At 43.3% G+C, this 19,335-nt stretch overlaps 1 protein-coding gene across 3 annotated transcripts in view; it reads left to right on the forward strand.

Moving 5' to 3' along the window:
• The window catches only part of spon1b (spondin 1b), a 71,240-nt gene that overhangs the window by 14,614 nt on the left and 37,291 nt on the right, over positions 1 to 19,335 (forward strand). For all 3 annotated transcript variants that reach the window (XM_042110723.1, XM_042110725.1, XM_042110724.1), the window contains exons 4-6: positions 1,009 to 1,082; positions 1,434 to 1,556; positions 3,348 to 3,496. In XM_042110723.1, the coding sequence (XP_041966657.1) occupies positions 1,009 to 1,082; positions 1,434 to 1,556; positions 3,348 to 3,496 (346 nt within the window). The remainder of the gene's footprint in view (positions 1 to 1,008; positions 1,083 to 1,433; positions 1,557 to 3,347; positions 3,497 to 19,335) is intronic.

The following is a 19,335-nucleotide window of genomic DNA, read 5'->3' on the forward strand; positions in this document are numbered from 1 at the left end:
GGATGCAGACCCTGCTCAGTCTAACAATGTGCAATTGTGCATTCACCATATGATTTTCTGGAATCTTTGCCATACCTTGTCAGCAATGTCCACATAAGTCTTATTGTCCTGATTATCAGCTTAGCACAGCTGTCTCTGGCTGCGCTTGAGAATATACTGAATTGTAGGGGGATACCTTGACATGCACAAGAGCTCCATGCTGCTTCTCTGTGGGAGAATTAACAATGGAGGCTTCCCACTAAAAAGAGAGATCAGAAGTGAGAGATAGAAAGAGAGAGATTCTGAAGAGATAAGACATACAAATCCAGCCCCATGACTGCCATTATGAGTCCATTTGTTGTATAGAGAGGGTTGAGTGCAGATGATACAAAACAGAGACTGACAGAGACACAACCTCCTGCCTCCTCTTGTACTGTAGCAGTTGGGGATTGAAAAGGAGGTGTACCAGATACAGTACACAAAACACCCTCCACGCTTCAGTGGCCATGGCAGGCTTTAATGTGTAGTCTAGGCTAAAGAGTCTTGCCTGGTCTTGTCCGTATCTATGATATATTTCAGACAAATTGAGCCTGGACCGCCGTGGTCCCTGACATCATGTGACATTGAGTGTGGAACCAAAAAAAAGATAAACGTTCGCCAGAATCATGAAATGTCAATTAAATGTATACACTGCTTTTTCTGTTGCACACACGTGTTGTGACATTTAAAGGCACGGTGTTGACTAATGGGTTTACTTTGTGGAATGGGTTGTGAGAGAATCTTATTGGTGATCTGCCGATGAACCAGTGGAAACAACAATCTAGCACATTCGGTGTGAGCAACACTTCTACAACACTTCTATCACCTCAGTATTAACACTGGTCTGTGTGATCCTTAGCACTCAGGAAGATCCTTCACCGTTCACCAAACATTTGATGTGACTTTGTTTTTAAAGCTGAAGCACTGTCTAAAATCAGAGTTCACAAGGACATATCCTCTAATGGACTGATGGGCCTCCCATATTCACAGAGCCAGCATTGTACAGAAGAAGATCATCTACTTCCAGGATGAAGGATCCCTAACCAAGAGAATGTGTGAACAAGGTGCAGTAAGAGCATCACATTATGGAAATAGTATATATGAAATATGCTGCATGACAATCATTGTCTAGTGTTTTTTTTAACATTTTTGAATGTTTAACATGACATATTGATTTGTGTAATTTATTTTATGTCACCCTATCTTACTTTGCTATATGTACTCATCCACTCAGGATCATTAAACATGTAGCTACTCTGCATGCATAAACACAGACACCCTAACCTCTCTCATTAGTATGGTTCTAATGATGATGGGAGCAGGTGCTGGTTGTAGTGTGTGTGTGTGTGTGTGTGTGTGTGTGTGTGTGTGTGTGTGTGTGTGTGTAATAACCAGGGTTGTGTGCATGTTTGCAGACCCTCAGCAGGCAGAAAGCTCGAGCAGACCCCAGCAGGAGTGCTGTGCCTGTGGAACAGCCAAGTACAGGGTGACCTTCTATGGCAACTGGTCTGAGCAGATCCATCCCAAAGACTACCCCAGTAAGTCAGCACGCCCACGGCTGCCTTGGCCATCCTTAGAGCTTACCCTCTCCAGCTCCAGCTCAACAGCACCTTATTAATTGTAGTTAAAGTGTGCTGAAACTTCTCACAAAACTACTCTTAAATCACATATTGGTATCTGTTTAAAGATCATTTGTGATTCAATTTAGTGTGGCATCTATATCATTTTACATTTTTGTTTTATCTGAGGAAAGACATAATTTACATGTTACATCAATTCTATAGATATTTAAGTATTTTGGCAAGTAAAAAAAAACATCTCAAGAAAATAACAGTGGTGTTTAGCATGTATGAGGGATCGCAGTGTTGCCTCAGTACAGATGTTCTCTCATAGACTCTCACTCAATCAAGCTGCACTGTTGCCTGCTATGTAGCCTGATCTGTATCATTAATCAAAAGTGCACATTCCATTTTCTTGTGATACGCCTAAATGTATGGATCAACATATGTAACATATTGCCCATAGCTGTGTGGGGTTTGCTTTCAAACCCAAAGGCTTATCAAATTTCCATAAATAATTTCAGAAAAACGACACAGCCATTCCTTGGCAGGACGTGAGAAAACAAGCTATGGTACATTATAGCACGTCACAGGGATTGGATCCAGATTTGATGGATTTAGTAGGATTAGCTGCATATAGTGTATATGCTCTCTCCCTCAGGATGTACACATAATCTGTCACACAGGGAGGGAAGAGAGGACTGGGTGGAAGGCTTTTCTAAGGAGACCAGTGAATCACATGGAGAAGCCTACAGGAAATCTGTGATCATCAAAAATAGCCCATAGAGAACTGTATCCTCTCCCATCCACTGATTTTGCTCTGCTGCAATATTTTATTTCTCATTCTTTTATTCCGATGGACCAAACTGGCCTCAGACCAGTACATAATTTCTGTCGTGAATACACATGCTTCACTGTCAGGTTGAACTGCCCACCTAATTTTAGGGGACAGATGTTGAACACAAGACCAGCACTATTGCAGTTATTATTTAATGCAGCAAAAGGGTTAAGGCTTAAGATGGAAGGGGTAAGAGAGAAGGCAAGAACAGAAAGAAAGAAAAGAAGACCACTTAGAGACAGAAGGAGAGAGAGAGAGAGAGAGAGAGAGCACTCAAAGACAGAGGAAGAGAGAGATAAAACAATGCAGGGAGAGAGAGAGGAAGAGAGAGAGACTGACAGATTGCTGTTCACCTCCAGCATTTCTTCCAGCAGCTCGCCTCGCCTGTGCCCGCGCTCGACAGTGGACGGGTTCATTACCCATGTTGGGGTAGAGTGGGGATCGCAGGGTGGCTGCTGCGAGGGTACAGTTAGTTATTTACAGACAGGCAGCCGGCTGGGGCTACTGCAGGGGCCTCATAATTTCTGATGGGAACTAGGCAGGTGCAGGGCCCGGCACACAGCACAGCATTCCTCCAGCACTTCAAGGCTTGTTAAAAGCCCGTCACAAGCAGGCACTCGTGACCATGATGTATGGGCCTGGGCCTGTTTGGATTTGTCCAGATTCTCACACATACATGTAGGCACCACCGATACATATACTGTATATCATATAGGTGATGTACCAGAGAAACCACAGTTACAGCATAGAGTTTTTAAATAGTTTTCTGTCCTCAACAGACATTTTGCTGTAAGTATAATGCTAAGAGGGCTACATTGAATGCTAGGCTAATGTTTTTGTTTTTTTATGTCCTAGCTACTGTAATTGTCTAAATGAAGCAGTGTGTAAAGCATGTCTGAGATATGATCCATCGTTCTCATTTTTCTCCAAAGGACGTGCCAACCATTGGTCAGCCCTTATTGGCGCCTCGCACTCCAGGAACTACATGCTGTGGGAGTACGGGGGCCTGGCCAGTGAGGGCGTGCGGCAGGTGGCAGAGCTGGGCTCCCCTGTCAAGATGGAGGAGGAGATCCGGCAGAAGGTACACTTCACAACTCACATGAGATTTTTTAATAATGGCTGAATACTTTTTTTTCTTCTTCTTTGTATCATTAGCCCAGTACCAAACAGGACCATTGACTAAGATATACATTGACTCATTAGCCACACTCATCCAAATGCATAATATTCAGGAGCTTCATCTGATGCAGTTAAAAAAGCAAGCAAGCAAGCCAACTAACCAAACAAACAAACAAACAAACAAACAAACAAACCCAAAACAAATATGCATACTATTTATACAACACAGCACAACACTGATTCACTCTGCCATGTTGGTTAGCAGTAAGGGCTAAGAGCTCCATCTCACCACAGCCAGTTGAATCAGGCGTGTCCTTTGAGACCTAACTTTTCAAAGTGTGCTTTGGCCTTGTATTGTTCCCAGCACGCCTCCGTCCGAGGAAATAGCGTGTCAAAGGTTGATCAGTTAATGGAAGGGCTCCCTGGCATCCTAATTAAATGCATTAGCCTGTATGGGCTAATCTTCGCCTGTGCTGTAATTTAATGTTAATTTCCTCCTCTCACGCACTGCACTAACAATCGGAGGCAGGTACAGACAACTGAGATGTATAAGGTTGCTAGGCCACACTGACAGAGTGGCATTCCAAATATCACCCACTGATTATAGCGCCTGGGAGCTAGAGAAAGAGAGAGAGGGAAGGAGAGAGAGAGGGGGGGGGGGTAGGGATAGAGAATGGGTGTAAGGGATAGAGGGAGAATTTGTGAAAATGTATGACACGAGAGAGAGAGAGAGAGAGAGAGAGAGAGAGAGAGAGAGAGAGAGAGAGAGAGAGAATGTGTGTGTGTGTGGGAGAGAAGGGGGCAGAGAGAGTGAGAGAGAAAGTTTGCTTCAGAGAGAATCTTAAAGGTCATCAGAGATAGGTTCTTAGCTTACATGTGGCCATTTGTCTTTCGGGTTTCCTCTGTGTGGGTGGACTGGTAATGGGAGTCTTGACAGATTTCAGATTGATGATAGGGAATCTATTCAGCTCACCGTCACATGCAAATATGTCTTTCATTCTTCTTTTTTATTCTCACTCTCTCTTCATTTCTTTCTGCTGTTGTGACCCCTGGCTATTGTCTTGAAAAAGAATGCACCAGATGGCAAATATTCTCATGGTTATTATGCCTCTCACAAAATATTCCTTGATGATCCTCGCATGTTGTCATGAGTTTATTACATTAAGCATTTATGTATTAATTATATGACTGACTGATAATTCCAGCAAGTGGTTTAGGTCACAGTGCCAAGTGCTCTGATGATTTGAATAGTTCATCCACTGACATTTTTAGGTACTATAATAATTGGAAGCCATACATCTATGCAGACACCTTCATAAGGGAAGCTTTCATTCATCTCTCTCCCCATATTGCTGCTCTGGTAGCTGATTGAGTGCCATTTTCCACAGCTTGCCTGCTTAATATCATTACACTATAAGAGCAATGAATATAATATGACAAAGCACAGAACTGTTTTTGTGTAGACTGAAGGCACAGAGATTGCCTTCAGTAAATCAGTACATTGTTTTTGAACAGGTACTTTCTGTTAGCTTTAAATTGTCGCCTTTCAGGTATGTTCTTGTATGTCATATATGTATTGTATAAAATATATTTTGGAGTGGACATTGACGGTAGCACTGACTAACAACAGCCCCTAAACTATGCGTGATTAAACTAATTCTGTGATCAACTTTGAGACAACTCACTCAAAGTGCAGACAGCAGCAGGAGTGCATGGGAGCACAGGTCAGGCAGGTCAGGGAGAAGGCGCAGGGAAATAAAATGCTAATAGAATTAAATAAAGATGGTGTGTAAGTACATGGAAACCATTTGTTTTTTCATCAGCAATATGTAAGATATATTAATAAAGAGGCAGCCACCCAGGGATCTAAACGCAGTTGCTTTCTGTTCCACACAGACCCTTTTTATGGTTATTATTGTCACAGCATCAGTCTTAATTAACTTGAGAAGTAGATTATCTGCATATGATATGAAAACAACTGCTAATGTGCCTGACTAGTATGTATTTAGTTCAAATACAATTATTTCTTAAGTTTTCATTAGTGAATATTCATGTTCATAAAATGAAATAGTGTGGGTAGAATTAAATGAAGTGTTTTATGTTTCTATCTAGAACAAGTAGGTCTTCATAATAAAAACAATAGTACAGCAGAGACTTGGCTTTCTATGCAATGAAATAAAAAGGCTGTATGTATCGGTTTTGGCATTGGCAGTTGGCCAAAATGAATGTGAAAATATTGGCACATCGAATATCAGCAAAAATCCAATATCCAATATCGTGCATCCCTGACTCTGTGGTACACTCCATTGCCCACAGAGTGTCTGATTTTGATATTCTGATTCCTTTAAGGTTGAGGCCCATTTAAAGTCATTATAAGAAAATACCTCTGTCATGTTATCTAGAATCTTCAATGAGACTGGTTTATAGAAACCATTTGGTATTCTGCTCCTGATTAAAGTGTGCCTCTCCTTGCATAATGTATGCAACCCAGTCTCCAAAAGTGCTCAGAGGTCAAAAGTTGTTGGAGTGTTGCCACGAACATAACCCTCCGTGTCACAGGGCCGTGTAAATCCTCCAGAAGAAGACTCTTTTGAGTAGCCCATAAATATGGTCACAGCAGATTGCTGCCCTGTTGCATGTGTGAGGTGAAAGAGCTTGACCTTGAGCTTCTCCTGCCAGTGATATGTGAAAGTCAAGCAGGAATATCTGTCTCTATATACTTCAAATTGAGCTTTCTGTTCTGTTTTGGAAGATGTTTTTTACCCTTCGGTTTCCTCTATTTGTGTTTTTATGCGGTCTTTGTCTGTGGAGACACGGTTTGTCTTTGGGCTCTTGTGATGTCAGCCATTAGAATTTGTATTGTTTCCCCTTCCTCTTGATGATATGTGTATTTGCCAGTGGGTTCCAGTGGCCCAGTGTGAAGCTAATGGGGAAGCAGATGAGAATGTGCCTGTCCTCCGGCACGGGCGGCACACACAGCGCTAACGCCCCAGCGTGCTCTGATCTACTGTGCTGTGAAATTTCCATTTCCACAAACAGTATGGGTGCCCCCATTTACATACAATAGATACCCTCAGCATGGTCCCTAGACCTTTCCCTCTCTCTCTCTCCTGCCCTCCCTCTCTCTCTCTCTCTCTCTCTCTCTCTCTCCCCCTTCCTCCCCCCTCTCTCTCTCACTTTTCTCTATGTCTATCTCTCTCTTCCTCTCTCCCTCTCTCTCTCTCTCTCAACCTAATACTAGAGTGCTTTCTATCAGGGGAAAAGCACATTATTACACAGCCCTCAGTAAATGCAAAGTGATGGAAATGAGGAGGCCATCTACATGGATAAACTGCACTGTAATAACAATATGATTGCCTGCTGTTGCCTGAAGGCAACATTGTCACGCATGTACAGAATGCACCAGAATTACAAGGACCTGCATTAGAACAGTTGATTGAAACTCCCCATAATAATTAATTGTGTTCTACAGCACCATAATTCTTGTTAGCTTTTGCTCTACATGCCAAAATTCCCGCAGTGGTGGTATGAAGTTACATATTTTTCTGTGCACTACTACCCCGGTTGACCCAATGCTTTGATATTTGGCTCACTTTGTTGTTCAGCAGTGAAAGTAGAAGTCTGTGACGTGTGGCTGAGCTTATTCAGTGTGACAGAGCTGTTTTAGACCCATGCTTGTTGTCTGCGCCGAGTCTTTATCTGCTCTAATGAATATTGCATACACAGATAGCAGAGAACACTTGACCCCCAGATGCGTGGCAGATGCATGACCTCACTCAATCTCGCTCGCTGCTCTCACCCTCATGCATAATATCAGACAAAAGCAGAACTTGGCTCGCCCTCAGCCACAGCTGTAGGCTCAAGACTGTAGGCTGTAGGAAGGACTTTTATACATTTACAGTATACGTTTAAAACATATACGTTTGCCCTGAGTGGGTTGGAGTAAAGATGCACTAAATCACATCCCTCTAGGAGTAGATACACAAAAAGATACAAGACTTTTTTACTTATTTACCGTACCTCATTTGCCGACTTATTTACCGTAACACTAAACATTGGGAGATGTAATGAGAATTAGATGTCTGATTTGCCGCTATGATAAACACTAGAAAAATGGTTGACTACAGATCTGAGTAAAAATGTAATAGTTCACTTATTATTCATAGATGATGGGGAGATCAAGAATTCCACTCGTGTCTGTTAATTGTATATTAATGGCTCTGTCCTTTCACCTTGCACTGTGCTTTAAACAGCATACCACTCAGGTGTCATAATTCTAAGGGCAGTGATTTGTGAGACGACCTTGCTGTTATCGTGAAATCTATTTTTTATTATACTCAAACACAGTCCAAGCACACAAACCTACATATCCACCAAAGCACACACACGCACGCACGCACGCACGCACGCACACACACACAAACACACACACACACAAACCATGCACACACGCACACACATAGGTATACCCTCAGAAGGTATATATGTTTGAAACCCTTTTAGAGCCACTAATACATGGAGTCCAGTTGAAGATGGTGAGACTAGACAGACATCCTCCACTAAGTGCACCTAATGCTGGTCCATGGCTGCATCTCACCTCTGCTTACTGTCGAAAGGCCACTCTCCATTCCTCTCTCAATCTCTTCCTCTCTCCCTCTCCCCCTCCCCCCTTCCACCCCTCTCTCTCTTGAGGTCATCTAAGGCCAGCTGCCCAGCAGTGTGGCGTAAATAAGATCCTGGTGGAAGCGCGGGCTTGTCTGCCTGTCCAGTCTTGCCTCAGTCCTGTGAACAGTAGAGATAACAGGGGAAATAGTCTGTAATGCCTTTTACAGACACTCCTAAGCTATCTGGGCTTTTGGAAGGCCGCCACTGGATTCTTCCTCTGTGCGAATCTTCTGCTGGCTGGGCCCTTTGTTCCAGCAGGATACGACAGACTGCCGCATTGTTTGGAAATGTGTTCCAGTAGTTTATCGAGGAACAATTGTCTTATTTCAACCGACTGGCAGTTCTCTGGTTGCCTGTCAACTTAGCTTTGGATATTGTGCGGAGACGTCCTGCGTATGAAAAACAAGCCAAATGTTTCTCCTGGCTTCCAAGGCAGCTTGTACAATAGTCAGGGCTGTACAATAACACCGGGTCCATTCAGCTGAGCTCCAGAATGCCTCGGAGCACTCCAAGTGTCAAAACCCCATTTTGCAGCAACTATCTGTTAGAAAGGCTGTATAACCATGCAGCTGTGATTTTTAGGTTCAGGTGCTTCAAATCAGTGTGCCTCAGTATATCAGTAGATATATTTCTGTACTGATGTAGTAGTAGCTAAGGGACTGGGCTAGCAAGCAGTAGCCAGAAAGTTGTGGATTCAGTTGCCACTGTTGTGCCCTTGAGCACGACATTTAACTCTACATTGCTCCAGGGGGACTGTCCCTTCAGTTGATCAATATGTCAGCTAAATACATAAATACACAAAAAAGTACAAAAAAGTACCATAAGTACCAGCTAAGTTCTTTCAGGCAAGTCATGCCACTCCACGGCCATCTTGGTAATGCCTCCTGGCTGTTTTTGACTAACAAGATCAGGCTGGGGAGACATCCATAACTCCAAATAGGAATGTCACATCGACATTAAAAGTACATCTGGCAAATCCTTGTTTAAATCTGAATTGAAAGATGTAAATATATTCTCCAAAATGGCTCAAATAAAGGTAAAACATATGTTATACTTTGTGTTAACTTGCTCACAGCACATGCACTAACTTTCACAGCATGGCTATTTCCTTGGTTACAGAGGAAGTAAACAGGAGGGAAAATGTCAATCATAACGTTTCCAATAATGTGATACTTGGCTACTTACATTACAGGCCAGGACTCCCAGTTCACAACTCATCCATTCATTTTCCTGTTAGTGATTTATCTCCTCTCTAGTATGAGTGTTAACCAGGTAACTACAGTAGGTGCATGTGTGCGAGTGTATGTGTACTTTTGCCCGCGTCTACATGCGTGTGCGTGCCACTGTTGCCAGCGGGACTGACGTTGTCCATGTGTAAACGAGGGGGGTGGCGTGGGTGCGCCTGTGCAAGCAGTCGGCTAGTGGGGTGCACAGTCCGTGGGCTCCTGTAAGCCGGGGGATTACCGGGGAATCTCAAGCATCCAGCAGGGAATTTGCCCCAATAATGTGAATACAAAGCCCAAGATCTCCTCCCTTAAATCCCCAATCCGACCTGATAGAGAACAGATATGCCCAAAAAACACTCCCAGGTGCACCTGGGGAGGTAGTATCAGTGGGCCCTTAAATCCCACACACGCAGCCATCTGGAAGCGAGCAGGTAAATAGACTTGAGTCGTGAAAACACATTTGTTAGTGGGAGTGTTATCTTCCGCTGACAGGTCATTTTCTCTGGGAGATCGGCACTGGCTTTGAATACTGCGCCAGGAATGTATTAAATGTGGCATAGTTTGATATAGAAGTTGGCAGGTAAGATGTTGATAAGGACTGAATGCTGACTAATGCATTTCATCCCTATCTCTTAAGACATGTTTGTGATGAGTGCTATCTGCAGTACAGTAATAGATTAATGAGTGTGCTTTGCCATTTGACTGGGAGGGAGAATGAGGAAGAAAACCAAGTCACATTCTTTAAAGAACCTTGGGTGCTTTTCAAGGACATTTTTGAAAAACATACTGTATGTATGCATATGCATCTGGCCATAGGTGCCTGTGTGTGTGTGTATGTGTGTGTGTGTGTTCTGTGTTGGCCATATGCTGAAGTTCTGCTTTTATTTTGGTTATTTTTTATATGCAGAATTCATTAAAGGCTTCTCCATTTTCTCTCGTGCATCAAAGAAAACTTCACATTTCACTTTTGACTAGAGTACTGCCTACTACTTTTAAGTATTTTTGCTTCAGTATATTTCATCTTTTTTCCCTCCCCTTCCTCCGTACCCCCCCCCTCCCCCCCCCCACCCCCCGCTCCATCTCTCTCTGTGTGAGAGTTTCATTTCAGACAGATTGTCATGGGTGGGATGATGGTAACTGGAATGCTGTCCTTCACTTTTATCTCGTTATGACTGAGTGGAGAGTGAAACTGCAACAGACCATTTTCCTGGGGAGCCAAACTTTCTCCCTCCCTCCCTCCCTCCCTCCTTCTCTTCCTCTCTTCATCCTCTGTCTCTTGTTTTCCCTCTCACACACACTCAATCTCTCACTCTCAGTCTCTCTTTTATGTCTCTCTGCTGAAAAATTAGCTGAAAACATGGAGCTATCAACATTTCACATCAAGCAACACCCCACTTCTTGACATCTCTGAAGCACACAAACTCGAGTGTGAAGTGCGTGCTATTCCCCCCGGCAAGCTGGCAGAGAGAAAGAGAGTGAGAGAGTGAGAGAGAGTGAGAGAGTGAGAGAGTGAGAGAGAGAGAGAGAGAGAGAGAGAGAGAGAGAGAGAGAGAAAGAAAAGAGTGGCCAGGCGAACTTCTTTGACACGTCGGCCGTTAGACAACCCCTGACTGACGTCTAAAGCGGCCAGGGCAAATCTGTTTTTTTCTCACAGGTACTTTGTGTCAGCGTTCTGCTCCCCTCCTAAATGAGCGGGAGCATGGTCTCAGCCGGGGACCTAAGCTGTCCATTGTCCGATTGTGCGATTAGTATGCCGTGGGGCTACTGTAACGCTGTGTCAGATGGACAGAGAGTGGGGGCTCACTTTGGCAAAGCTACAATGTCCACGCAGGCTGCTTCCAAGATGGCTCCAGCTGTAACAAGGGAGGTAGGATGCGTAGAAAGAGAGAGAGAGAGAGAGAGAGAGAGAGAGAGAGAGAGAGAGGCAGAGAGAGAGAGAGGCAGAGAGAGAGAGAGATGCGAGGAATGTAGCTCTTGCTCGGTCCACTCCCCCTCCACCACCACTCCCCATGCACCACGTTCTTAAAAAGAGCCCTCATAAGGCCCTGGCTGCATAAACACAATAAAGCCACATTATGCACCGCGCTTCTTTAATTCATGAGGGACAGCTCATAAATCTGTTTTCAATAACGGCCCTCCTCTCTCTCTCCTGCTCTCTCTCTCTCTCTCTCTCCCGCACTCTCTTGCCGAGATGTTGTCCCTATGTAGATGAGCCTGCAGCTTCTAAAAGGGCTCCCTGACAGTAATCTGCAGATAATTTGGTTAGCGCATTCCTCGCCACACTGCACTGGGAGGCCACGAGGAGAGCCCATGACTCAAAAAGGAAGGTCAAACAAAGCAGACTGACAGTCCCACACACACAGATGCGTGCAGGCAGCCATGCATGCACACACACACACAACACACACGCGTCGCACACACACACACACACACACACACACACACACACACACACACACACACACACACACACATTTCCTGATTGACTACCTTTCTTTGTGAAGTCATTCACCCTCACTGTGATGATGGATTAAAGAGCACTGAAGATTTATCCTCAGCATCTTTCTCTTTGGCGTTGTGTACTTCAGCCATCTTTACAGTACAACAATGCCACACAGCAGCCTGTGTGCTGAGAATTTCACAACTGACAGGTGCTGTCAAATCCAGGGACAAACAAGCAGGAGAAGCTCCTGAAGAGACTGTGCACACAATGCTGTTGTTGTGTAACACTGCTCACTAGAGAAGTCTCAGCAGCGTTTCACCTGAACCTTTTTCCTCTTCCAGCCTTTTCAACTAGGCTTCCACACTTTCCAACCTGATTATACCCTCCACCTCCAATCCTATTCATCACACTCAACCCCTCCAACATCTCACCACCACCACCACCACCACCACCCCCCTCGAGACTGTCGCCAAACCCCCACTCACTTCTCCATCAGACCCCTAGACTACAGGAAACCATCTCGGCTCTCAGAGCAGCTTGGGGTAAATGATACAGTACGGTGGTCAGTAGACGGCCATGGGAGACTGCGGGGTTGGGGAAGGGTGCTAATCAACACCCAGCGGAGTCCACCCAGGTGCTCGGCTACCGCTGACAGGCATGGAGAAACTGACCTAATTGGTTGAGCGCAGCCATGTCAGACAATAGAGGCCTGATTGGACACAGTGGGCCCAGGGCAGGTGGTGGTGGTGGTGGTGGTTTTGGTTGGTGCTGGATGTTTGTGTGTCTCTCTGTGTGTGTGTGTGTGTGTGTGTGTGTGTGTGTGTGTGTGAGAGAGAGAGAGAGAGAGAGAGAGAGAGAGAGAGAGAGAGAATGTGTGTGTGTGTGACAGAGGGCAGGTTGTCAGCTAAAAAAAGAGGCTCTCTGTGTCTGCTGACAGCTCTCAGCACCTCTGCTGTGAGTCTGTTTTGGAAACATGTCTCAGCGTATTCTTAGCAAGAGCACTAATGGTGTCTCTTTGTGTGTGTGTGTGTGTGTGTGTTAGAGAGAGAGGAAGAGATGGAGAGAGAGGCCACACAGGAAAGATAGGTGTCTAGGGGGAAAAGGACTACTGAGAGGTGATTACCTTTTTGTTTCATAGAGGTACAGTACATACACACACATTGAAAATAGGTTCACTAAGCCACCTAAAAAATAATTACAGATATGAATGCGTTGTAAGATTGTGGAATATATTGTGTACTCCGATTCGTTGTGTTAGGCATTGTTGTAAGTGCTGTGAGCATTGATAGAAACATTTCTCATAGAATGTGTCTCTTCATGTCTACCCCTCACATGTGCACTGCTAACATATTGGGTATGTCCTCATTGGATACTCCTTGGATTCCTTCCTCATGCTGCTTGGCGGCAGAAACTTGAGCTAGGTAGCACCATTTTTTTTTTTTTGCATACTGACTACTCGTTGACCTCGAAACAACGAGAAAAATGTTTTCCTACTTTCAGAAATTCATCTATACAATCAAGGCCACACGTGCATAGCTGCAGGCTATATTCTTATATTTATTATTAGTTGATGTTGTCTTATTATGTGTAATTAATTAATAAATATATATGCTCTTCGCTGCTGTCTGTGGTAGGTCTTGGAGTGTTTCCCCTGTGGTGATCTTACTTGCGGCTGTCTTGCTGTAAACTGTTCTACTTTCCAGTATACAGGTTTAATGGTGGGTTGTTGACTTGTGTGTAATTAATATAGGCCTGCTCGTAGAAAATACATTTGACCTTTCTCTAAATTACACTCCTGATCACAGGCGGCACGGCCAGTTATCAAGGATCTTTGCTGCATCCCTGTCTTTACTCCTAGTGGATACGTTTAAAAAGAATAGCTCATTACAGCTCACAGCCTTCTCTATGTACTTAACCCACACTGCCGATGTTGTGAGTGGAGGCAAAGGCCATGTTTCACACTGGTTTGCAAATGAAGTGAAAGTGAAGGTCCTGTCCTATTATTTGTTCCCCCATGAATGGCTTCATCAAGAATTGGATATTCATTCTGGGTTTTGCGGATGATTCTGTAAAATGGCAATTTGAAGGCATTTTATTGAGACCTTGCTGTCAAGGCCACATCTCTCTCTCTCTATCTCTCTCTATCTCTCTCTCTCTCTCTCTCTCTCTCTCTCTCTCTCTCTCTCACTCTCTCTTTGTCTGTGTCTCTCTTTCTCTCTCTCTCTCTGTCTCTCTGAGCTGAAATATTTGTCACGATGACTCAGTGTCACCCACCCTGGCAGCTCCCTCCCCTACCTGTCTCCATCTTGTCATCCTGTCTTTCTCTCTTTCTCTCTGTCTCTCACTTTATTCTTGGTCTGATTTTCAACATCTGCTTCTCTCTCTCTCTCCCCTCTCTCTCTACAAGTACTATCAGCTAATTGGTGACCTTGAGACTTTTAATGGAACATGGGGGGTTGAGGGTTGTATTTGTGCACTGGATGAAGGAGGGGAATTGCTGTTCAAGTTTTGAGCCGTATAAATGGGTGACTGACAGCTAGGTTGGTCTGTCTGTCTGGTTGATTGCTTTCTTTTGTTTTTTCTTTTGTTTTCCTTTTTTTGTGGTAATTTGTTTTTGAATATTTTGTGGATGTGAGTTTGGGGATGGTGGGGGGGGGGGGGGGGGGGGGGTGGAGGGAGGTTTTATTATGGGTTGGTTTTAATGTTACCTGGTTTCCTTTTTTGACTGTCAATAAAGGAACCTTAAAAGTCAAAGTCTCTCTCTCCCTCTCTCTTTCTCTCTCTCTCTTTCTCTCTCTGTGCTCCTCTTTGTCTCGTGTTTTTTTATTTTATTTCCCCCTCCGCCTGTCTCTCTTATGTCTCACTCTATTGGGGAGCCTTTGATAGCGCACTTTGTAGTGGGGATTCAATTTTTACATCAAGGCGGATAGGCGGGCAGTGGGAGAGGCTGAGGGGTGGCTATGCCTCTCCCATGCCGTGTGCTCCAGCGGTGGTGGTCAGGCTTCGCAGCGTTCCCACCTGACCATGGCCACCTCTGCCTGATTGAGCCTAGCACCTCCCTTTAAGAGAAGAAGCACCAGCACACAGAGACAAGCCGACAGCCCCACCATTGGGTGCTTAAGTGCTTGACTCAGTACACTGCTGCCCTGTTCAGACAGAGCTGACGTTCATTTCCATGGCTAGATATCTGCTGCGAGGTGGACGACCATCATTCCCAGCGTGTGTTGCTTGTGCCCATTGCAGGTGGTAGAAGTAGGTCCTCAGTCAGGCGTGGGGAAGGAGCCTGATCACAGCTGGGGCGTTGTCATAGCAACTGTATACTGCTGAACTACAATGCACATGGTTTTTTTAATTGTTGTATTGAACAAACACTCTATCCTGAAAATGATTTCAACTAGATAATTGTGTGAATACTGAATACTTTTTTTGTTTTTGTAATGAAGGTGGAAGGATACATTTCAGGTATTTTTAGATTGACACGCCTTTTGCCACTCTACACACACACTTAATTTAAGAAGCATTCATTATGTCTTTTCTGTGTTTTTTGTTTTATTTTATGCAGTTGCAAAAGAAAGCTGGAACATATAGAAATACTGAATATCAGATGATCAGATGACCTGTAAAGTCCACAATCTGACTGCTGAGTGAAAGCAAGAAGGAAACAACAGAGTAGATTTTGTTAAATGTCTGTTGGCTTGATAAAACAGGAACTGGTCATTTTTGTTTGTTTTTTTATTAGCTCACATACTGGTGCAAAGGCTCCCTTGGTTAAAGGGATGAAATTGCACGGGTAAGGACTGGTTGTTATATGTGCTATGTATATATATTGTGATACCTTTCACCAGTCTGAAGAAGCATGTGTACTCTCCCTTTGTTTGAGAATCACTTTTTCTCATAGGGTCACTGAATTGGAAAGCAGTACCAAGGACATTTTTTGGAAGGGAAATGAGAATATATGAACAATTTATCAGCCAATAACATGTAACATATTATGATGCTCACATTTGGAATGGATTTTGAAGAGGAAACCTTCATTATTGATGTAATGGAGGTTTGAGCCAGTATCTGAGCAGAAACAATTTGCATAGTTATGCATGCTGTGAAACCAACTGCGCTTTCTCCCCCTTATTGAAAGGCTGAATAAATAATTGTGGTATTTGCATAGCAATATGAGCTAATGATGTCTTCAGCATAATGATGAACTCACAGCTTACAAGATGTGTGAGAGGAAAATGCTGAGCCCAAACTACTGTTGATCTCCCGTAGGAACACCTGCTAAACAGTGGCTTATATGCGTTCTCTCATTCACACAGTACTGAGGACTACCAGGAGATGTTCTATTCTCCATGCATGGCCGTAATGCTTAAATCTTGGTGCATTTGAACTGCTGTGAGTATTTGGTAAACATTACATTTAAAAGATAAGGTAAAAGTTGTTTAGTAACCAACGGTGTAGGCCATGACTGGCTAAAGAGATATTTTGCTCCGTGCTACAATGAGGTATTTTTCACCTGTTCAGTCAGTTCAGTCACATGGCATGGGCAAAATTCCTCAACCATTAGCATTGCATTCAGGGACTCTCCGTTTAACAAATCCCCCCTCCCCCCGACAGCTGATTAACTGATGCTGACTTGGCATTCATCCAGACACGGTGTGTCTCTCTCACCCACGCCCCGCTAAAAGGCAAATATAAATGTTAAATCTAGCATTATGACTGACTGCATTGTACTTGTCACTATCTGATGGGACTCACCCATGCTAAATTAATCCTATTCCCTTGAAGTTCTCTCCCCCATCTCCTCCCTCCTTCACCCTCTGTCTCTTTCTCTCACTCTCTCATTTTTTACTGGCTATTGAGTAAGCCTTTTTCTTCTTGTCAAAATGGCTTTAGATGTGAATGTCAGACAACGCAGGTGAAATAAAAGAAGCTAAAGTCATAAGGGTGCCGGGATGTTCCTCAGCGTCAGCCCTCTGCTGTGGGCTTTGATTAACTGCTCCGTCCGAAAATAACCAGGAAAAATAGAAAATGTGACAGAGTTATTATTGCATCATGAGTTGCACTGCCACTTCCAATTTCCATCTTATGCATTTGAGATGAAAGCACCTAATGCCACCGGCCACGGCCCCCACGCTCCGCCGTCTCGTCTCAGATGAATTATGGCAAATCACCTCTGCAATGAAAGCCAATTCAAACTTCCTGTTAGATGGGGCAAGGTGTGTGTGTGTGTGTGTGTGTGTGTGGGGGGGGGGGGTAATTCAACCTTTGAGAATGGAGCTCTTTCTGTACTCAACAGTCATTGAACAGTTGCCATGTGGTGAGGGTAATAAACAACACTTCACTTGTGACTGCTAGGTGCTTTGCTAAGCGTCACAACCTGCCAGACATAATGTCCTTGGGAAGAATAAGGAGTCGAGGGTACTGCCTCAGCTACTGCATTTTCCAACTGTCTTCAGTCAAACATCGTCTCAAGCTCACCTTGATGGTGACTCCTGACAAGCTAAACAAATACCTCAGCTGTCTGAGATACATTTTACTGTTCTCAAACAACTAACATTACAACGACCAAGAAATTATGTCATTGTATTGTCTCATTGTGCCATATTATATTGGTTGTAGGTCTCTGTCTGATGAATGCATTACACCATTAACAGAATCATTTTGTAATTAGGTGCAGAAATACAGGAGAGGAAGGAATCAAAGAAATAAGGCAATAATGACACCAAGCATAAAAGTAGCTACCCAATGCAAGACTGATTAAAGCTGATTAGAAGGATATGCAGGATAATGTAGGCTGACAGGCTGCAACAGTTTTATTGTATGTCTCTTTTTAAATTAAATGTAAATGGCAAAGTCATTTTAGTGTGTGTAACCTGTATTCCATTTACTCATTTATTTCATATGAGTGCTCATTTGGCTGCTGTTTTGTCACAAGTGTCATGGCCATTTACAGATTGACAGCCATATATTATCAAATATGCATTCCAAATCCCCTTACATAACAGTCTTAAATGGTGAAGCATAACTAAGCTCCAATTGAAGCATAACCAAACTTCAAAACAATGCAATACAATACAATACAGAATGAACACTATTGTGAAATCTACACAACAAACGAATTAGGATCTGCATAGTGACACAGCAGCTCTGCCATTAGTGTGTTTCTTCTGAAAAAAGGGCTAGCCTTCTCACATGAAGTAAACAAAACAGACAGAAGTCTATTTGGATCATTTCCTGTTTCCTACAGACATTAACACAGCTGCAGAAACAACACCACATACAGTACATACGTTTTTTTAATGATCAAATTATTGGAATTGCATTGAATATTGAATTGCATTTCAAAGCAGCTCAGGATTTTACAAATAATATTGTCCAGTCTTTATTAATGATATGAAAGAAACCATCAATCAGAAAGAGACGGTTGACTTTGCCTTGTCCATGATGTTGCAAGCAGAAGTATCCCCTCATCCCACTGGTGATTTGAATGCATGTGAGCCTCATCTGACTTGTCAGAGTCTAAACAAGGCTAAAAGCAAGGCTACACTTTGCATGTATTGAGAACTACCCTCAGGGTCAGTAGGAGTACTGAAAAGTAGCTTTGAACCTGCACTTATGGGTAAAAAAAACACTTGTGTTTTTCTCAGTGTTTCATTCCTGCCTGTCCCTCATAATGTTGTACAGCACAAGGATACACCTCACTGTATATGCTCATACGAGTGAACAACTCTCTGTCAACAACCAATTATACCCCCTTTACATCAGCTTAGCTATAGATCCCTCTGCGAATTCAGCAAATATTTGCTTCCTTGGCAGTGAAAAATTGGCAAGGATGAGACCAAGATAAGATATTTGATTAGATATCTTCTCGGTGCAATCATTAGATGTCAAGGGATTACATTTAACAAGATTAAAATAATAAATATGAATCACACAGCCCAGACGGTGATTAATGAAAAGGCTGGTGAATCTTAAGCGTTTTATTTTAATAACCTTCTGTTCTTGCAGCACAATACCTGTTTGTTTAGCACACCACAACACTGGCATCTAATGAATCATTTGACAGTCCAGCATGCCTTGCATTAACAATACAAACGATGTTGTGAATGTTGCATTTATATTTGAATGTGGCCTTTTGGCCACAGTTGCATGACTTGGCAATAACTTGGCTTTTTTATGCTTCTTCATTATTCATTTCCTTGTTTACTGAAGAAGCAAAAAAAATATATATATATTTCATCTCAATGCTCATATTTGGGAGGCACTATTGAGTATGGTAGACTGGAAAACGGGTGGGACGAGGAGAGGACTCACTGATTACAATGGTGACTGAATGTTGTTACATTTGAAGGGGTGTTTCAGCTGAAGGCTCCATTTTGCCTCAGAATTGGATTGTAGACTTTAGTCCCAGAAAGTTAACTTATTTGTTATTACTTATTGTGTGTTTAATCAACTTATAGCTATTGTTGG

Source organism: Alosa sapidissima, chromosome 11, assembly GCF_018492685.1.
Source record: "Alosa sapidissima isolate fAloSap1 chromosome 11, fAloSap1.pri, whole genome shotgun sequence".
Classification (NCBI taxonomy): domain Eukaryota; kingdom Metazoa; phylum Chordata; class Actinopteri; order Clupeiformes; family Clupeidae; genus Alosa; species Alosa sapidissima.